Here is a 20,124-nt window from a genome sequence, read left to right as displayed (position 1 = left end):
ATTGTATGGCATTATCATACATGGTTTCAAATCACCACACAGTGAGATTTACAGCTTCTGATTCTGAAATGCATCTCTGTACCTCAGCTAATCACCACACGGTCATCATCACCTACAAGAGAATAATTTTCCCTTCGATAGACCTGCTGTGTGTTTACAGTAGGAAAACGTAGATATGTAGACGCCAGATGTCTTTGATCTGATTAGCTTTTAATTCACTTTGAAACTCAGTGCTTGTCTTGGAAGAATGCTTTAATATAAAAATTGCCTTTCTTGTTGGGAGAAGACCTCCAAGTTTACTTTATGTCATCTATAGCTAGCTCTCTGACCTGTGTGTCACCTCTGTCTGTCCGCCCACACACAGCTAATGGGTGACATCCCACTTTCTTGTCTTTGTAGTGCTATTGATAAAGTCAGACTGTTCTTTTGGGTTACTATTCAGCAAGATTAGACAATTTGAGAATGATAAATAATTTCTAGGTTTCAGTTTTACCTGAGAATATATGAAAGCAATTATTAGTCAAAATGGCTGCCTAGCATCCTGACCTCTAGGGCCATTGGCTGGAATGAATGACCTGAACTCTTTCTGTGGGTGGAAGACCACTGTGTAGTGGAGGTGTGCTGGAGCACTTGCTGAGAAGGTTTATGTGTTACAGGCACCGGGGATGGCTGGCAAGACGTCTTTCTTACATCCTTTTTGTTCAAGAGCGAGATGTCCATAAGGGCATGTTTGCCACCAGTATCACCGACAATGTGCTGAACAGCAGCAGGTGAGAGCGGGGACCACTGCTGACAAAGTGGGGACAGGGTGGATGTGGCCATGGGAGTGGAGGGGGAATTAAGCCTCTTCTGTTGGTTTCTCTGCTTCTCTCTCTAGGGCAAAGCTTGCATTTCTGAACATTAAATATTGAGTCACAAAAGTCAGGAGAGTGGAAGGCATGGCAAAGACAAAGAGGTAGATGGTCCTGGTTTGTGGACTGTGTACTGACGAGGCTTCTAGAATGTAGACAGCATGTGCCTAGGGTTCTCCGTTCAATGTTCTGTCATACTGATATTGGAGGCAACCCATTTTCTGTTTCGATAGCCCAAAGAGAAGTGTTTGGTATTCTGTCTGATGGGGTTTGAGTACTTAGACCCAAGCCCTTGTAGTAGGAAACCATTGCTAGAGTTTTCGGATTTTTGCTCTCAGAGAGACTTGTGTACCCGTGAGGGAGCCTGACGTCAGCAGACTATCAAGAGAAGGCGCTTCACACCTTCATTAATGTGCACCAATCTTAGGATAGCACGCGTCTGGCGAGGCAGTGAGGAACTGGAGTAGCCTTAGGGGAACGGAAGCTAGAAGCTTTAGATGATTCTCAGGTGCAGTGAATAACTTCAGGGGATTGTGAGTGAGCTGGGGAGAGATAGCAGCCGGGACAGAGTGATTAGGTTGCCCAAGTAGCTGCAAGCCTCCCTCAGAAGACTAGATGAAGTCAGCTGACGCTGCCTGTACTTTTAGACCCAGGGTGGCAGCCTTCCCTTCCTGATTATCAGGATTCTAGGAGTTTCAGATAATCTTGTCTCTTGGGGGAATAGTTTTCTGTCAGATAAGGGCAATCCACAGAGAGCCCCTTCCGGTGTCTTAGGCCAAGAGAGATCACGGAGAGCTTCAAAGGCTAAGGCGGTATCTAAGGCTTTCCATTTACTTTTAATTTAAAGAAGTTCACCTTGCTCCATACTTGAGGGATGGTTTTCTGAGCCCCACAGTGTGGAGTTTGAGGGTTTCTCTTCTCTGCCTCCTGTGAGTGGCAAGTCTCAGAAGTGTAGCTGGAGTTAGAGTCAGAGCTGGGGTGACTGAAAACGTGGAATCCGTAGTGTCTGTTTGTAGCTTTGTAGGGAGCCGTGTCTCTAACCCTAACAGTGTTGGGCACTGTAAGAACTCGGGACAGCATGTTAAATGAACCGTTGAGTCGTTGACAATAGAGATGTCACATTAGATGCCGAGAGAAGCATCCTGGACTCATACCCTAAATGCTTAAAACCGGCAGGTCACTGCGGTGGGGGGAGGGGGGAGGTGAGCCTTTCCTGGAGCTCAGCCTTAGAGCTCAGCGTTGGGCTCCACCTTTGTCAAACGACTGGTTCAGAAGGAGAAAAGGAACAGTAAATACTATGTCTGTTTCAGTGCTTCTCAGATAGTTTTACATGCAGTCCTAGTGAGGCAGCAACATAAACAAATGGCACATCGTGATTGCTAAAGAAAAGCCACATATTACTCTGACTTGTTTCGGTGGCTTTTTTTTTTTTTTTACTTTGCTTATTATGCTGGGTTACATACTAGATTACACAATACGTTTTCATGAAGTCTGCGTGTACCTTGAGTACGTGCTCCGTTGTGGGTTATGTACACAGGGTGGCCTTCCTTTCCCTTGTTTTGATAAAGAGTAACATGACTGGGGCATTCAGTTCCACAGCACTCACTCAGTGATCTGTGTAAATTCTTAGATCTGTCCAAATTTCTAAGGGAGCCTTTGGCTCAGGAATAAGATGCCCATCATTTCAAAGATATTATTACTGTTATGTATGTATGTATGTATGTATGAGCATTCGTCTGTATAGGAGGAGGCTATAGGAATGTCCAATCCCTTGGAGCCATTGTGAACTGCCTGACATAGGTGCTGGGAATCAAACTCAGGTCTTCTGCAAGAACAGTACATACTCTTGGCCACTGAACCATGTCTCCCGGCTCTGGCCATAAGTTTTGATAGACAACACTGGCTGATGGTTCCAAATTGTGTTTTCTCTCTCGTTGCTACACCACGTATTAAAGAGAACATTCATTTTCTGCATATTGAAGACAATGAACATTTTATTCTGTTTTTCCATCATATTCATTTATAGCTGTAGTTTGGAAAATAACTATTGTCCTGTTACATTGAATCTATTTCATTGTCTGACTTTTGCTTTCAAATCAGAGTCCAAGAGGCAATAGCTGAAGTGGCTTCAGAGTTGACTGTGGATGGATCTGCCCAGCAGCAGACCAAAGCCATCCAGAAAGTGAAAAGGAAAGCCAGGAAGATCCTTCAGGAAATGGTTGCTACCGTGTCCCCAGGGATGATCAGGTATTAGAGGGCTAGGGTAGCTTGAGGCCGGAGCCAGCCTGTTCTCACAGATAGATTGGAGCTGGTGAATCTTCCTTTCCTCAATCAAGGAAGACATGTGAACAAAGTGTACTGACGTGTTCCCGTGTTAAATCTACGCGCCCCCTTGTGAATGAGCACACAGAGGCTTCAGACTGCTTTTACCCATGCTGATGGGTGGCAGCTACTCTATTATGGGTGTCCCCTGTTCTCCTCAAATGGCTGAGTCAAGCCTCACATATCTGTGTCTTAAACTGAGGGGTCTATTGTGTTAGAAGGATCCTCTTGGTCACTAAGTTAGCCTGCCCACTCACCTTTGAAGTGCTTAAGTGCCTAGAGAAGACTGTGTTCATAGGCCAGCGCCAGCAGAGACGGCTTTGAGCAGGGTCTGTTTTAAGTGAGTGTCCCTGTTCTTCAGTTCACATACCTGAGAGCACACACACATATTTTTAAATTTGCAATACTTTTTACAAGTACTTTTACAGATTTCAATTTAAAATTAAATTTATCAGTACTTCTAGGTTGTAGATCTAGAAGCGGAGAGAGGCAAATGTAAACCGTATGCAGCTCTATTATAACACATATGTCTGTCTACATGCAGATTCAAATGTTTCTATTTCTGTCAGGCTGACTGGCTGGGTGTTACTAAAGCTCTTCAACAGTTTCTTCTGGAACATTCAGATTCACAAGGGTCAGCTCGAGATGGTAAAAGCTGCAACTGAGGTAGGATTTCGGTGCTCTGTCACTCCATTTCCTGTGTGTGGATTCTGTGCCCCATCATGGCATGTCTTCTGTGTGTGGAGTGCCGCTTGAGCTTGTTCAGAATGTCTCCTCTGTGCTGTTAGCCCTTTGAACCCATTTGGAACCCTCTGCGGGGGGGGGGGGGGGGGGGGGGGGGGGGGGGGGGGGGCGGGGCGTATCAAAAGTGCATAGAATTCCTTTTGTAATTTACCTCAAAACCATCTTGAACACACAGTCACAGGATCTTGTTTTCTACATAGGAGCATAGAGGCACAGGTAGAGGAAACTTCAACCCTCATGAACCCTCCTGGCTCTAGAACTCTCTGCTCATGTCCATGATGGTTTCTGCGATGATTTCTTCCTCTCAGCAGAGGGAGGTCTGGGTCGGCTTGAACTGTTGTGTGTTCTCCCTTGCAGTTGCTTTGTTGTCGTAGTGGAGCTTATGTCTACTGTGTAGGCACAGAAGAGTGACTGAGCATGTCTGTAGAGAGCCAGTCTTTGATTGGCCAGTGAAGGGTGACTGTAACCAAACACAGTCGGACTCCTGAGCCTTAACGTTGTGGCTCCCTTCTGCCCCAGACGAACCTGCCGCTCCTGTTCCTGCCAGTGCACAGATCCCACATAGACTACCTGCTGCTCACCTTCATCCTCTTCTGCCACAACATCAAAGCTCCGTACATTGCCTCGGGCAACAACCTCAACATCCCCATCTTCAGGTGAGAGCCGCTTGGCTGACGTTAAAGATGGTAAAAAGATAGTTTTGTAAGAGATACTGGACACATCTTTAATCTTAGTATTTGCATGCTTGAGGCAGATGGATCGATGGGTTCATATTGCAAGTTTCCAGCCTGCCAGGGGTGTATATTAAGTCTGTCTTTCAAAAATCAAAGCCAGAAACAAACAAACAAACAAAAAAAAACCCGAACCAAAACAAAAAACTAATTGTTTTGAATATGGGATTTGTTTTTATACCTGTTATAAAAATTACATTAGCCTTTTTATTGTAGAAGTAATGTTTCATTGTGTAACCTTTGCATAATACACAAAACCAAGCACTGCCCATCACTGTTATCTCTGTATTTGATATGGGCTAATCTGTGGAGTGTGCCCAGGTGAACTTGAAGGACAGTGTCAGGCAGCGAAAGGCTATTAAAGGGCAGTGGACCAGACCTGTCAAAGGAAGCTGAGGGGATGGCATGGCACCATGGTATCTAATGTCAGCAAGGGTGACCCTGCTGTTACTTTGACCTCATGATGCAGAGAACCCAATATAGCACTTTTATAGGGCATTTCCAGAGGTTTCTGTGGTTTTCACTCAAAGGGAACAGTGTGTTGTAAGGCAGAGACTCAAGGCATGGTTGTAGGAAAGTGAAAAGCAGGTAGGTGTGTTGGAGTGTGTACTAGAAAGCCCACGGAAAGGCCAGAGGCGGGAGGGGCAGCTGCACAGAGAGGGCTAGGTCAACACACCGAGGATGGGAAGCTCCTGACTGACCACGTGCTCAGACCCGTATGTCGACTGCTCACTCTGGACTTGAAGAACTTGATTCTGCTTCTGTTGTGAGAGTTCAGGCAAATGTTGAGGGCTTATATTAGTATAGCTGCTGTGTTCTTGAAGAAGAGAGCAGAGACAGACTAAGAAGGAATTAGTAAACTGAGTTCCTAAGTCTCCATTCGGGGCTCAGCAGAGAGTGGAGGAAGACTAGATCTGCTGTCTACGGCATCTGGTCACTGAGGAGGTGCTGGCAAGGACTGCATTGAGCTTGTCAACTGCACTCTTAACTTCCAAGGCAGCATGCAGCACTGGGGTCAGCTCTGGAACCTGACAGGAGTTACAGTGTGCTGAATGCAGAGAGAAACTGCAGGGAGCAGCCAGTCGCTGGGCAGGCAGGGCTTTCCACAGTGGCACTCAGTCTAGCCGTCAGCCTTACTATGTGGGATGCTCTTCCTGGCCCTTCATGCTGAGTTCTCTAGATACCCAGAGTCTGCAGCTAGCCAGACCTGAGTGAGCAGCAGAAGAGAAGCCACTATTTCTGCAGTCAGTGGAGTTTATCCTGGTGAACTTTAAGCAAATGTAGACAAGACACACTTAGCCTTTGCTGTCAAGTAGCTTATCATGTAATGGGGAACATAACAAACCGTTGGCATAGTAACACTGACAGGAACCTACCGGACAGATGTGTCTGCACAGGGGCTAGATACCAGGTCACTCCACAACATCTTTCCCATCAGCAGGGAACCAAGAAACTAATTAGAAAATTATCAGATAGGTTGACTGGGGAGCTGGTACAGTGGGTAATCTGCTTGTCAGGCTTGAGGCCCTGAGGTCTATCACTGGAATTGTGCAGAAGAAGTCTGGGTGTTGTGGTGTCTGCTGTGGTCCCCATGCTGTGGAGGCAGAGGCAGGTGGCACCTTGTGCTATCTGGGAGCCAGCCTAGCCTGTTTGTCTGTTAGGACTCAGTCTCAGAATGTAGATAGATCTTGATTAATGACACTTGCGGTTGTGGGTTGTATGCTGGCCTCACATGTGCCTGTGCACGCACGCATGCACACACGCATATACACACGTGTGCATGGGCAGAAAGTCCTGGTTTCAGCACTGAGGTGGCTTGTCTTCTGGGACTCTCATTTGGTCAGAGTTGCTCAGAGACTCACTCTCTCCAGATCTGGTTTTCAGGGAAGCTTTTATAAGTGCCAGGCAGTTCTCATTTCTTGTAATTCAGTGTTTCTCTTGAGGAGCTCCTGGCAGCTGTTGGCTAGCTTTCCAACATAGCAGAGATCAGTGTTTTCTTTTGTCTCACTTAAGTCTTCATAGTGACAAAACACATCTCAGGCTACACTGTTCACTCACTGAATTTATTCTGAAGAATTTCAGAGTGATTCTATAGTTCACCAATATCTTACCTTGATTTCCATAAACAGACTCAATTCAATTTAAGGAGACCAGAATGTTAACATTTAATATAGTATTGTTACTTATACCAGTGCAGATACTAATATTTATTTGAAAACAGTTTCTCTTTTGGAAAAGACTGGGACAAGGCTGTAAACTTAGGAAAACTGGCCACAGACTTTCAGCTTCATGTCTAAGCTTACCAGTGCTGCAGAAAGAGGCCTGGGGCTGGGGGCAGCACTGTTCTATCCCTGTATGTACAAGTGAACCTAGTTGTTTGTTTGTTTGTAAATATAGAGGCCAGAAAAGCAGGTCTGATTCCCTGGAACTAGCGTTACGGAAGGCTCTAAGCTGCCATGTGGGTGCTGGGAGTTGAACTCAAGTCCTTTGGAAAAGTAGCCAGTGATCTTCACTGCTGAGCTGTCTTTCCAGCTCCTGTTTCCTGTTTGTAAAGATGGTTATACTTGGTTTCAGTTTGGTAAAATTATCCTTGTCTCACAGGGACCCTCTTTTAAAACATCAGTTATTTGAGAATATCTTCCCTAGGGAATATTTATTCATTTTACAAATTTGCCATGGTCAGTGTCTGTATGCCTCAAACTCTGTCTGAGGATCATGTGCGGGGTTTTGTTTTTAAAAATACCCTTTTTCTTTTTTTTTTTTCCATCTTTGAGACAGGGTTTTACTCTGTAGCTCTGGCTGTCCTGGAGCTAGCAATGTAGACCAGTTTGAACTGGAAAATCCTATTGAGTGCTGAGATTAAAGACATGCACCACCATGCTTAGCCATTGGTTAACTTTGTTTTTTTTGACAGTTTCATAGATGTATTTAGTGTATTCTGATCATTCTCTTCCTCATGCCCTCTCTTATCTTCCCCTCGTCTCTGTTAACCCAACCTCCTCCCTACCAGTCAGCCCTGTTCTCAGGTTCCTGACATTTAGTTTTGTTTTGTGATTCATTTATATTTCTTTTAAAAAATTGAAGATTTCTTTCTTTCATGCGCATGAATGTTTTGCCTGCATATATGTTTATGCACCACTTGTGTACCTGGTGCCCAAATAGTTCAGAAGATGGTGTCGCTCCCTTGGTACTGGAGTTACAGATGGTTGTGGACCACTGTGTGGGTACTGGGAATAGAACCAGGGTCCTCAGCCAGAGCAGCTAGTGCTCTAGCGCCTGCCCAGCCTGTGACCCATTTGGTTTAGCTAGAGCTGTGCATCTGTGTGATGGGATGGAACTGCCCCCTAGAGCCTGGAGAAATCCCCAGTGGACACAGAGAAGGCAGTGACTCAGAGTCTCCCTCAGGCCCCTGTCCTTACCTCTGTGGATGGCCTCATCAGATTCCTGTCTGTCTCAGAAGTTACAGTGCAGTACTGCTCGAAATCTGAGGAGTAGGTGAGACACGTCAGCAACATGGAAAAGGAACCCTGCGTTTCCATTGTCAGCATTCAAATGGCACGTGTGCTTCTGTCTGGATGGCAGTGCTTTGGAGTATCTTGACGTTAGAGTCTTTTTTTTTTTACATTTTTCCTTATAAATAATTCGTGCATTCTTGAATTTGCAGTACCTTGATTCACAAACTTGGGGGCTTTTTCATAAGACGGAGGCTCGATGAAACCTCAGACGGACGCAAAGACATTCTGTACAGAGCGTTGCTCCATGGGGTGCGTATGGCCTTTAACTGTCCTCTACTGCACAGCGTTAGCTGTCACAGGGGAGCGACAGAGACATGTTGGGTTTGGGAGATTACTGCCTCGGTGCGTGTCCTCGCCCAAGTGCTGGTGTGCTGGGATCCCTGGCTGTAATGGTTGCAGGGGAAATGTTAGGTCACTGGTGACATTAGAATTCCTTTCTGTGCTTTGTCTTAGGATTTAACTGTCCTGTGCTCATCTGAGTGGCTCAGTCTTATGCTCATGTCTGATTCTCTTGTACCGCAGCACATAGTTGAACTCCTCCGACAGCAGCAGTTTCTGGAGATCTTCCTGGAAGGCACCCGCTCCCGCAGTGGCAAGACCTCCTGTGCCCGGGCAGGGCTGCTGTCAGTGGTAGTGGATACTCTGTCGTCCAACACCATCCCTGACATACTTGTCATACCCGTGGGCATCTCGTACGACCGGATAATCGAAGGTCACTACAATGGGGAGCAGTTGGTAAGGAGCCAGCCTGCAGGTCGTCCTGGCCTCTCAGGCTTTTATGTGTAATGATACTGTTTTGTCAATCATTTAATGATGGCACTTTGCTAAACGTGACTTTTGTTGCCTATCTGAAACCTGCCTGGGCGGGCATGGTGAAGCCTTTATCTCATCTGTCAGCTTGGGAAAGAGTCTCATGTGGTGTTCTCCTGGGCTGGAGAAGTGTGGGGATTCCTGTGTCGGCGCTGGCTGGCTTTGACCGTGGGGTTAGAGGTGTAGAGCCACTGAGTTGCAGTCTCAGTGTTGAGGACCTGTGAATTTTAGAGAAGCCTGAAGACTGGCTGGACCATGTTAGCAAAGCAACGGCAAGCCAATCTGGGAAATGGGAGAACGTTTTTTAGTAGACTTTTACCGAAGGAGGCACTAGTCATAAGCACTTAGATTGGATCAAAATGAACTCACCTACATGACTAGTACTCAGATGAAGGAATGATATTATCACGACCCAGAAATCTTACCGGCTCCCCTCCTGTTAGCCTCCTTCAGGAGAGTCACTTGTCTAACCTCGTATAAGAAGATGGTTTTCCCCATGGTTGAACTTTATGTAATAATAACGTGTGTAGTTCTTTGGTATCTGATTACCTTGTGAGCACAGGCATGTGTGAGGTTCGGCCACTTGCTGCACACAGTTTAGACTTCATAGTGGGGAGATGTTCCGCTGTGTAAGGAGATCACGCACACAGCTTGGAGCTCATCTTTTGCTACTTTGTGGGTTCTTTCTTCTGCCTTTTCCACCTTTTGCTTTCATCCTTTCAACCGCCTCACGTGATAGGAGAGACAAGGAAAGGATAGAAAGGGAAGGAGCGGGGCATTGTCCTTCAACTACTTCCTGCTGATTAGGACTGTGACTTCCTTGGGACAAATTTGCTCTTTATTATCAGGATATCTAACTTCTTTCTTCTTCTTTGTGCCTGACTAACAACCATGACTGATAACAACCCGCAGCAACCAACCAACGACCCCCATGCCTCTTGGAGCCCTAGCATTTATATTCTTTCTAAAAAGTCCCTAGAATCTTAAAAGTGACATAATCACAGAAACTACCTGCAGCTGGCAAAACCATGGCCCGGATAGAACACGAGACAAACCATAGTCAGCTGCTGTGGACAGTCTGAAGCAGCTCCATATCCCACACCTGGGATTAAAAATGAAACCATATTCTTACAGTATTTCTGTGTTTTTTTTTTTTAAAGAAATCAGAATTCCAAAATTGTCACTAGAACAGTTCTTCAAAAGAAGTCTCAACACACTTCCCTTAGAGCCTTTTGGGTTCACTTAGGTATGTGCGTACTCAGGAGGGGGGTGATAGTTTACATCTGAGTATACTCAGTTCATAAGGACTGCCCACATGTGAGCCCGCACGTGAGGCACAGCACTCACATGGCCTCGACAGTTAACCACTCTGAGCAGCAGTGTGTGTGTGCCCGCCCGGGGGCTCAGCCTTGTTTATGTAGAGTGGAGTCTTGGACAAAGTGTGTGCTTCTGAGGTTCTGCCTCCAGGGTTGTATTCAGGACTGTTGAGGAGGTCTAGGCCAGTTGACAAGCTGAGATGTTAAAGAGTAAGGGCACGCCTGGGATTTGAGCTGCTAATGGCTTTCAACAGTGTGTGCCCTTGTGGGATGGCATGTTAAAGCCAATGTGTTGTAAGTGTCTCATTAGTGGAGAGGCCACCCTGAGGCTGAATGGTGCTCAGTGTATCTTAGACTCTAATGACTCCCTCTCAGGTCAGTGGCCTTTGTCCTCCTGTGTCGTCCTCAGTCCTTCCAGAGCTCTTTCCAGGACAGTGTGTCATTTTGTTATTCTCTGTTCTGTCACTGCGTCTTTGTGAATGTGTACTAAAAATACTAGCATAAAGATCTCTCTTTGTTCAGAGCCCTTCCCTGAACGACAAGACACATCTTGTGAGCATCTTTGAACACTAGCTGTTTTCTGCCAGGTTTCTGTTGAAGCAATCAGACATGTCCAGCCTGAGCCTGTGGGCCACATGATCCCAGGGTAGCTGTGAATGTGGCCGGCCCACTGCTCCTAGTCACGCTTCTTTATTTACTTATCGTGTTTCTTTTCAAGTTGGAACTCAAAGTTTTTACTAAAAACTTTTTCTAGCCAAGCATAGTGTCTCCTGGATATCTCTCAGCAGTTGGGAGGCTGCAGGAGAGTTGCTTTGGATAGCACAATGAGACCCCGTCTCAAAAGGATCATCAGCAGCAGCAGGGCACAACACTCTCCTCTTCATGTTTGCTTAGGGCAAGCCCAAGAAGAACGAGAGCCTCTGGAGTGTGGCAAGGGGCGTGATCAGAATGCTGCGGAAAAACTACGGCTATGTCCGAGTGGATTTTGCACAGCCGTTTTCCTTGAAGGTGAGAGTGTGCCAAGGCTAGCATTTTAAACAGTTGCTTTTAACTTTTGAAGATCAAAATATAGTTTATATGTTGTTATGAAGGATTTTTTTCCCTTTCTTTTAATTTTCCAGGAATATTTAGAAGGCCAAAGTCAGAAACCTTTATCTGCCCCCCTCTCTCTGGAGCAAGCACTGCTACCAGTGATCCTTCCTTCAAGGTAGGCTCTGGGCCTGTGGTAACTCGACTGTCCATAACTTTCCCTACATTGCCTAGGACAGGAGGTTAGCTTAGGAAGAGGTCTCCTATCTCATTGCAGTAGCGCTCTTCTTGATTTGATAAAAGACTTGGAGATGCGTGCTCCTTCACTCTTTCTCTCTGTCTGTCTCTCCTGTGTGTGTATACAGACTTTGTCTAATTATGTGTAAAACCTTTTTGATTTTGTGAATCTTGTTGGATTATTTGATTGATGCTTTTGAATATGTTAACTAGATTTTTTGGGGAGTTGCTCGAGTTATGCATATTGAGTGAGATACATGGAAAAATGTTTGATAGTAATTGAATTTTCCAGAACTGAAAATACATTGTAATTTAGAGTCCTAAATTTGAGTTTTCAACAGTTTTAAAACATCTCTTGCTTTCTCCATTCATTCTGCCAGTGAGTTTGAAGTAATATATGATTAATAAATGAAGTAGTCTGTCAGAAAAAAATACATTAGGATCTACGTTGTAGAGGAAAACAACCCTGAGAAATGATTTATTTATCATTTAAATTTAAAATGTGTAATGATCAGAGCTATTCATAATTTAGAAACTAGTTTTGTATTGTGTGCCTTATGAAGCATAAGGCTAGGTGTGCCAGCCCAGCCGTCTGAGTGTATGCCCTGTGTATGCCAGCCCAGCAGTCAGAAGGCAGGAGGGGTGCTGCAAGCTGGAGGCTGGCCTTGTGCACACAGTGAACTTTAGCCAGTCTGGGTTGATTTCTCTCTTCAGACCTAATGATGCTGCAGATGGTCATCAAGACATATCCACTAATGAGTCCAGGGACGCAGCTGACGAAGCCTTCCGAAGAAGGTTGATTGCAAACCTGGCCGAGCACATTCTCTTCAGTAAGTACAGCTCCACACTTTCTGCTGACACAGCCTGTGCTCAGGAGCAGGTCCTGAGGACCTGAACATAGTCATCGTGAACTGAGGTGCTCCTGAGGACCTGAACATAGCACTGTGGTCATGAAATGAATGAGTGTAGAGTTAGGATTGGCGCCTAACGTCGTGACTTCAGACCTGCTCTTCCCCTGCTCATGGTTTTCACCATGGGGACCCACAAGGACAGTAAAGTAAGCCCATGGTGTGCCATGGCATACAGTCCAGGCCCCTTAGAGCTCCAAAGTGGGCCTGCATTTTGGCTCTTGGTATTTCATTAAAGACATCTTGTTTACTGACCTAGCCTACTTGCTCTGGGTTGAAGGTGGTTCTGTCTAAGAATGTGGCCTCATGGTTAGTGATTGCTCTGAGGCTTCATTTTACCAGGACACTGGCAAATCCAGCTGTATTTCCACTGTAAACCACAGTTACAGTGACCATAGTAGAAGCCATGGTTAGCTCTACACGCTTCTGTTTAAAGCTAAGCACTTTCAAGGCTTTGTGTAAGTTAGAGCAAGGCCAGCTAACACTCTGTTTTTTTCCCAGCCGCCAGCAAGTCCTGCGCTATCATGTCCACCCACATTGTGGCCTGTCTGCTCCTCTACAGACACAGGCAGGTATGTCTTAATGCTCCTTAGTACTCTTCAGTAGGAAGCCTGGGTGTTTGTCAGCCTGTTCTAGGCTGAGACTATGAGATGAACAGAGAGAGAGAAGGTAAGCATCCTGGCCTGAGCCCACCAGCCCAGTGAGGGATAAAGCCAGACTGTAAATACATGCAATGGATGGATAGCATTTCTGGTTGCTGTAGTCAATGGAAATAAGGCATATTTCAGGACACAGTATGCATTCTGCTGGAGAAGAGTTTCCAGGCAGTTTGCTCTATGTGTTAGAGCCCCTCTGTCCTCTCACTGAAGGCTTGTGTAGCTCTGCCATGCAGAGACCATGTCTACCATGTTAATTGTCATGCTCTTCAAATGAGTGCTTGTGATGTGTGTTTAAAGCAAAGGGAATCCTCACGGACACTCACACTCCTGTCAGACTGCATCCCCTTCCCTTTGTGCTCAGTTTTGTGATGTGACGTCTGCTCATGACATTCCTGGGGGGCAGCTTCTCAGTGCCTTTCCTACTTGCTCATGTTGCTGGTCTGGGCCTGTCTCTGTGGGTGTCAGCAGGATAGCCATAGCAGGAAGAAAATCTGGGGAAATCAGGCTTTCTGATGCCACAATCCACTTTTGTCTCTCTCTAGGGAATCCATCTCTCCACGCTGGTAGAAGACTTCTTTGTGATGAAGGAGGAAGTCCTAGCTCGAGATTTTGACCTAGGCTTCTCCGGGAATTCAGAAGATGTAGTCATGCATGCTATCCAGCTTCTGGGGAACTGTGTCACAATCACCCACACGAGCAGGAAGGATGAGTTTTTTATTACTCCCAGCACAACTGTCCCATCAGTCTTTGAACTCAACTTCTACAGCAATGGTGTACTTCATGTCTTCATCATGGAAGCCATCATAGGTACATTGGGGCCTGGATCCCATGGTGATGCCCGATTGGTTTAGATGCCAGCCCCTTGCTCTAGAGAATGCAGCACTGGAGTTTACTCTGGCAAAAAGGTTGCCTACTGAGTTACCCTGAGTAGTACCGAGTTTCTTACTGTGGAGGTGAATTGAAAGAGTTGTGGGGAGAACAGAGGGACTGAGCTTTCTTAGTTGGGACCTCACAGAATGGGATTCTTTGGGGCTCTAGCTAAATTTCCCCAGCAACTGCAGCCATTTTTATAATTTGTTAATAGGCTCTATTGGTAATTTAAGAGTCAAAGTTTCTCTTTGAGACCTAGCACTGGTGACTCCAGGTTGCCTGTATCTCCTCAGCTTGCAGCATTTATGCAGTCCTGAACAAGAGGGGCTCTGGAGGGTCTGCTGGAGGCCTCGGGAACCTGATCAGCCAGGAGCAGCTGGTGCGGAAGGCCGCCAGCCTGTGCTGCCTTCTCTCTAACGAAGGGACCATTTCTCTGGTGAGTGAGGTGGCCCAGGGTCTACCCAGCTTTTGGTTATTGCGTTCCTGGATGAAAGACATACCCACAGTCTTAATATTTACAACACCCTAAACAGCACAATAGCTGGGCAGCCGCCTACCCTCCATGCTGCTAGAGTCTACTTTACGTTGATAACCCTGAGTTATTACTATTTACCATGTTCCATCTGGGCTGCTCTTAGCTCCAATTGGGCAGCCCTCAGGCCACACTTTCTTGACCCTTAACCCAAGGTGGCTTCCCCTTCCTCCTCTCCTGCACCTTCTTCCTCCTCTGGGTCCTCTCCTTACAAGCCACAGAAACCTAACCCCACCCGTGTCTCTTCTGCCAAGCTATTGGCTGTTGGCATCTTTATTTACCAATCAGAATTAAGTTGGAGACAGGGTCACTCAGTGTCTTACCTGCTTCTGGGGCACAGTCTTAGGGGCCTCAAGTTAGCATAAGAATACGAGCAGCTTTAGGCCAACTCACCACAGAGGCGCCTCCTTGCTTCCTGATCCTTCCTTAATTGTCTGTATGCAAGTGGGAGAGGCCTTTAGTTTTCTCTCAGAACCTTTCCCCATCCATGCAGCTTTCTGTTCCGAAACCTCTGAGTTTCAGGGACACTCAGCTAGTCTGGTCTTGACTGTCTTGGCTTTTGTTTGGCTCTGCAGCATGAGAGACTGTTATAAGCCCTTAACTGTCCGGTGTAAGTTGTCAGTAACTAGCACACCTACTTGTTTCTGGGTGTCAGAACCCCAAACGATAAGTGGGTGAGCCCCAGAAGTTCAACACCTTCTCAGCTTTTACATTCAGAAGCTCAAAAGTCTGAGTGTTCAGTTTACCACAGCCCTGCACTCGGTGACATTTAAAATGCAGCCTATTACTAAGCAGATTTGGGATACTTGAACCATGTAGAATCTATGTTTGCATGTACTGTTCTTTTTATTTCATATGACTGTATCTTGGGACGAGTGCGACCATTTCTAGTGCGTTCTTCTTGAACACGTTCATTGTGTGTGGTTGGCACTTGGGTTGCAGATCAGGGGGTATGAGTAGTCAGGCTCCTGAAGTGGGCCTCGTGTTTCTTTCGAGTCTCCTCTGAATCACTGTTTCTTCTTTTGTTACTTGTGTGAGCTATCTTCATTGTAAGATAGCTCTTACATAGAGATCATCTTAAGACAGAAGAAACAAAATGTCCCAAAAGTCCAAAATGTTGGTCCTTCTGGGTTCATGCCACTGAGGACATTGAGCTCAGTAGCTTTCTCTGTTGCTGGGGACACACTAAGGGTACTGTCACTCATGGGAAGGGTCTTTTCTCTGGCTTTGTCATGACCATTTATCAAGACCGTGGACATCAGAGATCATAGAACTTTTTCAGGGGGTGAATAAGGTGGTGGAGTCTTTAAGAAAAGTATGGGCTGACTCACCTTTAAGTGGCTTTTTTTTTTTTTAAGCCCTGCCAGACTTTTTACCAAGTTTGTCATGAGACAGTAGGCAAGTTCATCCAGTATGGCGTTCTCACAGTGGCAGAGGTAAGGGAAACAGCCTGCCTTTCTTTTCTTTATTTAGTTTCTTGCTCTTCATTTTTATTTTCTACCAATTATCTATTTAAAACAGTGTCCTAGCTACTTTATCCAGTAACTATACTTGCTATGTGCTATATCCAGACGGTAGCGAGGGGCGGTGAGAATGAGCAGATGTCTGAGGATTGTTTAATATTTTGATTTCTTTTGTAAGTGGTATTTTCTAGATTAAACCATATCTTAGTTTGATCTCTGGCATCCAGAGGTTGACCCTGGGATGTGACATGAAGCATAGCAGGTGCTCGTAGCTTGTGCACAGTCCATTTTCCTCTCTTGAGATCCCACGTCTTGTCTAATAGCTTTAGTGTGGTTCGGAGGGACTGGGAAACAGCTCTCCGCTCAGAAGATATGGAAGTTCCATCTTGTATTTCCCCAACCTCCATCTGTCCTCCCTGCTGCCTCACAGGTGGTTTGTTTGGGAAAAGTTTGGAATTGTGCATGAGGGACGCACAGCTGAGGGGGTCAGGTAGGCTCTGAGGGACGCAAGCTGAGAGGGTCAGGCAGACTCTGAGAAGGGGAAGCTTCGTTGGAGTTGGTTGGTCAGTCGATAGGTTGGTCGGTCAGTCAGTTGGTCTGTCAGTCAATCGGTCAATCGCTTGGCTGTGTGCCTAGGAATCTTATTTACTGTCTGCTGTCTTCTTGGCATAGCAAGATGACCAGGAAGATGTCAGTCCTGGCCTTGCAGAGCAGCAGTGGGACAAGAAGCTTCCAGAACCTCTGAACTGGAGAAGTGACGAGGAAGATGAAGACAGTGACTTTGGTGAGGAGCAGCGAGATTGCTATCTGAAGGTACTTTGTGAGGGATTCTGGGTAGAGAACAGTGAGATGTTAGGTTTATGTTGCAGCTAGGTAACAGGGACTGGTGACTTCCTCATGTCCAAAGTTCTTGTGAACCAGCTCTAACTGGCTCTGGTACCTTTCACTGAGTAAAGTCACTAAAAATCAGTCCTTAAATTGTGTAGCATGGGAGCTGGTCCACAGACAGGGAGCAGGATTGGGAAAGCCTGGATGAAGGAAGGAGGTGACTTTCAGCCTCCAGGGATGTCCAGGCCTCACGGGACTCCCACCCTGCCCCAGCTCTCCACAGGGCAGTGACTTTGTTTCCAAGTGACACTTAGGAACTCCCTGTCTTTCCATTTGGTTTTTACCAGTCTCACTGATGGACAGTGGTCTCGCTTCATGCACTTGAATACATACCTTCTGTTCCCTGCTGTTGCACACACGAGTGTTTATTATGCTTGTATGTCTTTGAGGGCTCAGCCCCTAGACCAGCTGTTTTAAGTGATGAGAATTTGTACAATCCTGTCAGTTAGTTAGGATGATTTTATTCTAGATGACTATTGAATGGACATGCACCTCAAATCCTATAGGAGTGAGTGATTGCCCTGAAGAGCACTCTGCTCCCAGCTGATCTTTCCTAGTTAGCCACGTGCTGGAGCCGCAGGCTGCTTTCATGCAGTGCTAGTGGGAGGGACATCTTAAGTACTGGCTTCTCCCAGAGTTCCCCAGCAGCTGTCTCTGCTTTCCCTCCCTTCCCCGTGACCTCACCTCCGCTCACTCTCTCAGGTGAGCCAGTCCAAGGAGCACCAGCAATTCATCACCTTTCTTCAGAGGCTCCTGGGGCCCCTGCTAGAAGCCTACAGCTCTGCTGCCATATTTGTCCACAACTTCAGCGGTCCAGTTCCTGAGTCTGAGTACCTGCAGAAACTGCACAGATACCTTATCACCAGGACGGAAAGGAACGTTGCGGTATATGGTATGTACAGTCTCATTTTGGCTTCTTTTGAAACTATTTCCCCAAACCAAAACCAAAACAACAAAAACCCAAAAGCTGGGTGGTGGTGGCATGTGCCTTTAAACTCAGCACTTAGGTGGCAGAGGCAGGTGGATCTCTGGGAGGTGGAGGCCAGTATAGTTTACTGATTGAGTTTGAAAACCAAACCAAACCAAACCAAACCAAACCAAACCAAACCAAACCAAACCAAACCAAAAACCAAACTGTTGTGGATTGGTTCTAATGCTATTTGTGTTAATTCAGCTCTCGAAATCACATGAGAACTGCATGTTTGCACTGAGGGTCCCTGCCGCAGTTGGCTCTGATCAGGAAATAAAGTTGCCAGTGGCCAATGGCTGGGCAGGGAGACAGCGGCCGGACTTTTAGGATTCCCAGGAAGGGACCGAGGAAGGAGGAAAAGGGCATTTCAATATGAGAAGAATGTAGGAGGTGGACCACACTGGGAAGGTGCAAGAGGGAGAGACAGCCAAAATATAGATGCAAGGGGAAAGTGGCCTCAGGAGGGCTGCCCTGAAGGGCCCAGGGCAGCAAGGATAAAATATAGACTTAGTGTTAACTCAGGAATATCGGAGGGGAGTGTATTAGCCATATGGAGGTTCAAGAGTGGCCCAGCCTTTGAGCTAGTTAAGGCATATTAAAATATAAAGGTTGTGTGTTTGTATCTTTTTGTATCATGTTGTATCATTTTGGATCCAAAGTATTTGGGTGGGTAACAGGAAGTACTTGCACACCCACCGGGACATAGAGCAGATTTAATAAATACTGCTACACCAAACACACCAAAACCCCTCACTCTCCAAAACAAACCTGTTTTCCTGTTACTACATAAGTTTGTTAATTTTAGGAAATTGGGAAAAAGGTACAGTTATGTTGACCTCTCGTTGCATAGATCTGCCATGGTATGCCATACAAACTGGGTGGTCCAGTTATGTGTTGTGTGTCTGCCTTTCGCCAGTTAACGTGGTGACTGAGGCTCATACATGTTGCCTGTGGTTCTGTCTGGTGTGTAATCTTTCACTGTACGCATGCCACCTCCTTCATTCTGCTGCTCTGCTGCTGGGTGTTGGAGCTGTTGGCAGCGAAGAGCTTGTTTGCATAGTGCTGCCCCGCACCTGCCTGGATCCCAGTGGTGGGCCGGCACAACTGGGCGCGTGCCCGTCAGCGTTCAGAGCCAGCAGCGGCGTAGAGATAGTCAGTCTCTTTGTGCCACTTTGGGGACACCTGTCCCAGGTCCCTGGCTAATCAGTGGCAAACGTGGGGTAGAGATCTTGTTTCCTGCCCTCTAGACTTGAGCTTCCTACGCTCACAGGCCTAACAGTCATCTTCGCATCACTGTCTCCTGTTAGCGAGCCAATATATACCACCGTGTCTGGTTCTCACAAAACTGCAAGATGGGTGCTGGGTGCATCTGTCTTCCTTCTCTCCTCCCCGCCCCTTCTCCACTCTCTGCTTTCTTTAATAGATGGCAGGATAGGTTTAAGGACATGGCCAGTCATTGGAAGAAAGCTGTGGTAGTTGCCATTAGCAGGAGAAGCTTGCTTCAGTCCGGACTCCTGCTTTCATGTTCTTTGTAGCTTTCTGTGTAGAGACCGTGTGCCGAGCCTGAACACTGACAGGCCTTATTGTCTCTCTGCAGCCGAGAGTGCCACATACTGTCTTGTGAAGAACGCTGTGAAAATGTTTAAGGACATCGGGGTATGTGTCCACGACCACACTGCTCTGTGTTGTGTAGCTCTGATCTGTTGCTCTGCATCTGTGGGGTCCAGAAGAAGTACTTTGTGCTGGGATCCTTGGGAATGTATTTCTTAGTGTGAGGGTTGGGCGCAGGGCATGCTGAAGGCTTCTTTGAATTCTCCAGGATTTTGCTGACTTCATATTCATTCCCAAACTATAACAGACATTAGGCAAGTTCAGTGTAAACTATTCCACATTCTATTATTTTTTTGCATGCTTACTAATATTGCTAGAATTAGCCTCAGGTTTCTTCACCTTCATGTATGGTAAGTTTCACACAGCTGCATGTGGCCTTTTATAAGGGACTGTTTCTGACCATATTCCAATGTAAGTTGTGAAACCCAAGGCACTCGATGGACTCCCCCTTTACACATTGTCACATGTCTCCATGCTTGCATCTGACCCACACCTCCATGCTTGCATCTGACTCACACCTCCATGCTTGCATCTGACCCACACCTCCATGCTTGCATCTGACCCACACCTCCATGCTTGCATCTGACCCACACCTCCATGCTTGCATCTGACCCACACCTCCATGCTTGCATCCGACCCACACCTCCATGCTTGCATCCGACCCACAC

General features: G+C 46.4%; 1 protein-coding gene across 6 annotated transcripts in view; it reads left to right on the top strand.

Moving 5' to 3' along the window:
- Positions 1-20,124, top strand: part of Gpam (glycerol-3-phosphate acyltransferase, mitochondrial) — a 97,018-nt gene that overhangs the window by 73,364 nt on the left and 3,530 nt on the right. For all 6 annotated transcript variants that reach the window (XM_028774657.1, XM_028774664.1, XM_028774639.1 and 3 more), the window contains 16 exons: positions 657-770; positions 2,952-3,098; positions 3,743-3,839; positions 4,437-4,573; positions 8,313-8,412; positions 8,686-8,898; positions 11,184-11,297; positions 11,411-11,496; positions 12,270-12,385; positions 12,965-13,035; positions 13,665-13,929; positions 14,286-14,428; positions 15,883-15,960; positions 16,660-16,800; positions 17,578-17,767; positions 19,443-19,501. In XM_028774657.1, coding sequence (XP_028630490.1) covers positions 657-770; positions 2,952-3,098; positions 3,743-3,839; positions 4,437-4,573; positions 8,313-8,412; positions 8,686-8,898; positions 11,184-11,297; positions 11,411-11,496; positions 12,270-12,385; positions 12,965-13,035; positions 13,665-13,929; positions 14,286-14,428; positions 15,883-15,960; positions 16,660-16,800; positions 17,578-17,767; positions 19,443-19,501 — 2,071 coding nt within the window. The remainder of the gene's footprint in view (positions 1-656; positions 771-2,951; positions 3,099-3,742; positions 3,840-4,436; positions 4,574-8,312; positions 8,413-8,685; positions 8,899-11,183; positions 11,298-11,410; positions 11,497-12,269; positions 12,386-12,964; positions 13,036-13,664; positions 13,930-14,285; positions 14,429-15,882; positions 15,961-16,659; positions 16,801-17,577; positions 17,768-19,442; positions 19,502-20,124) is intronic.

The sequence above is a fragment of the Grammomys surdaster genome, unplaced genomic scaffold, assembly GCF_004785775.1.
Source record: "Grammomys surdaster isolate TR1022 unplaced genomic scaffold, NIH_TR_1.0 66, whole genome shotgun sequence".
Lineage (NCBI taxonomy): Eukaryota > Metazoa > Chordata > Mammalia > Rodentia > Muridae > Grammomys > Grammomys surdaster.
This window is presented reverse-complemented; position numbering and strand designations above follow the sequence as displayed.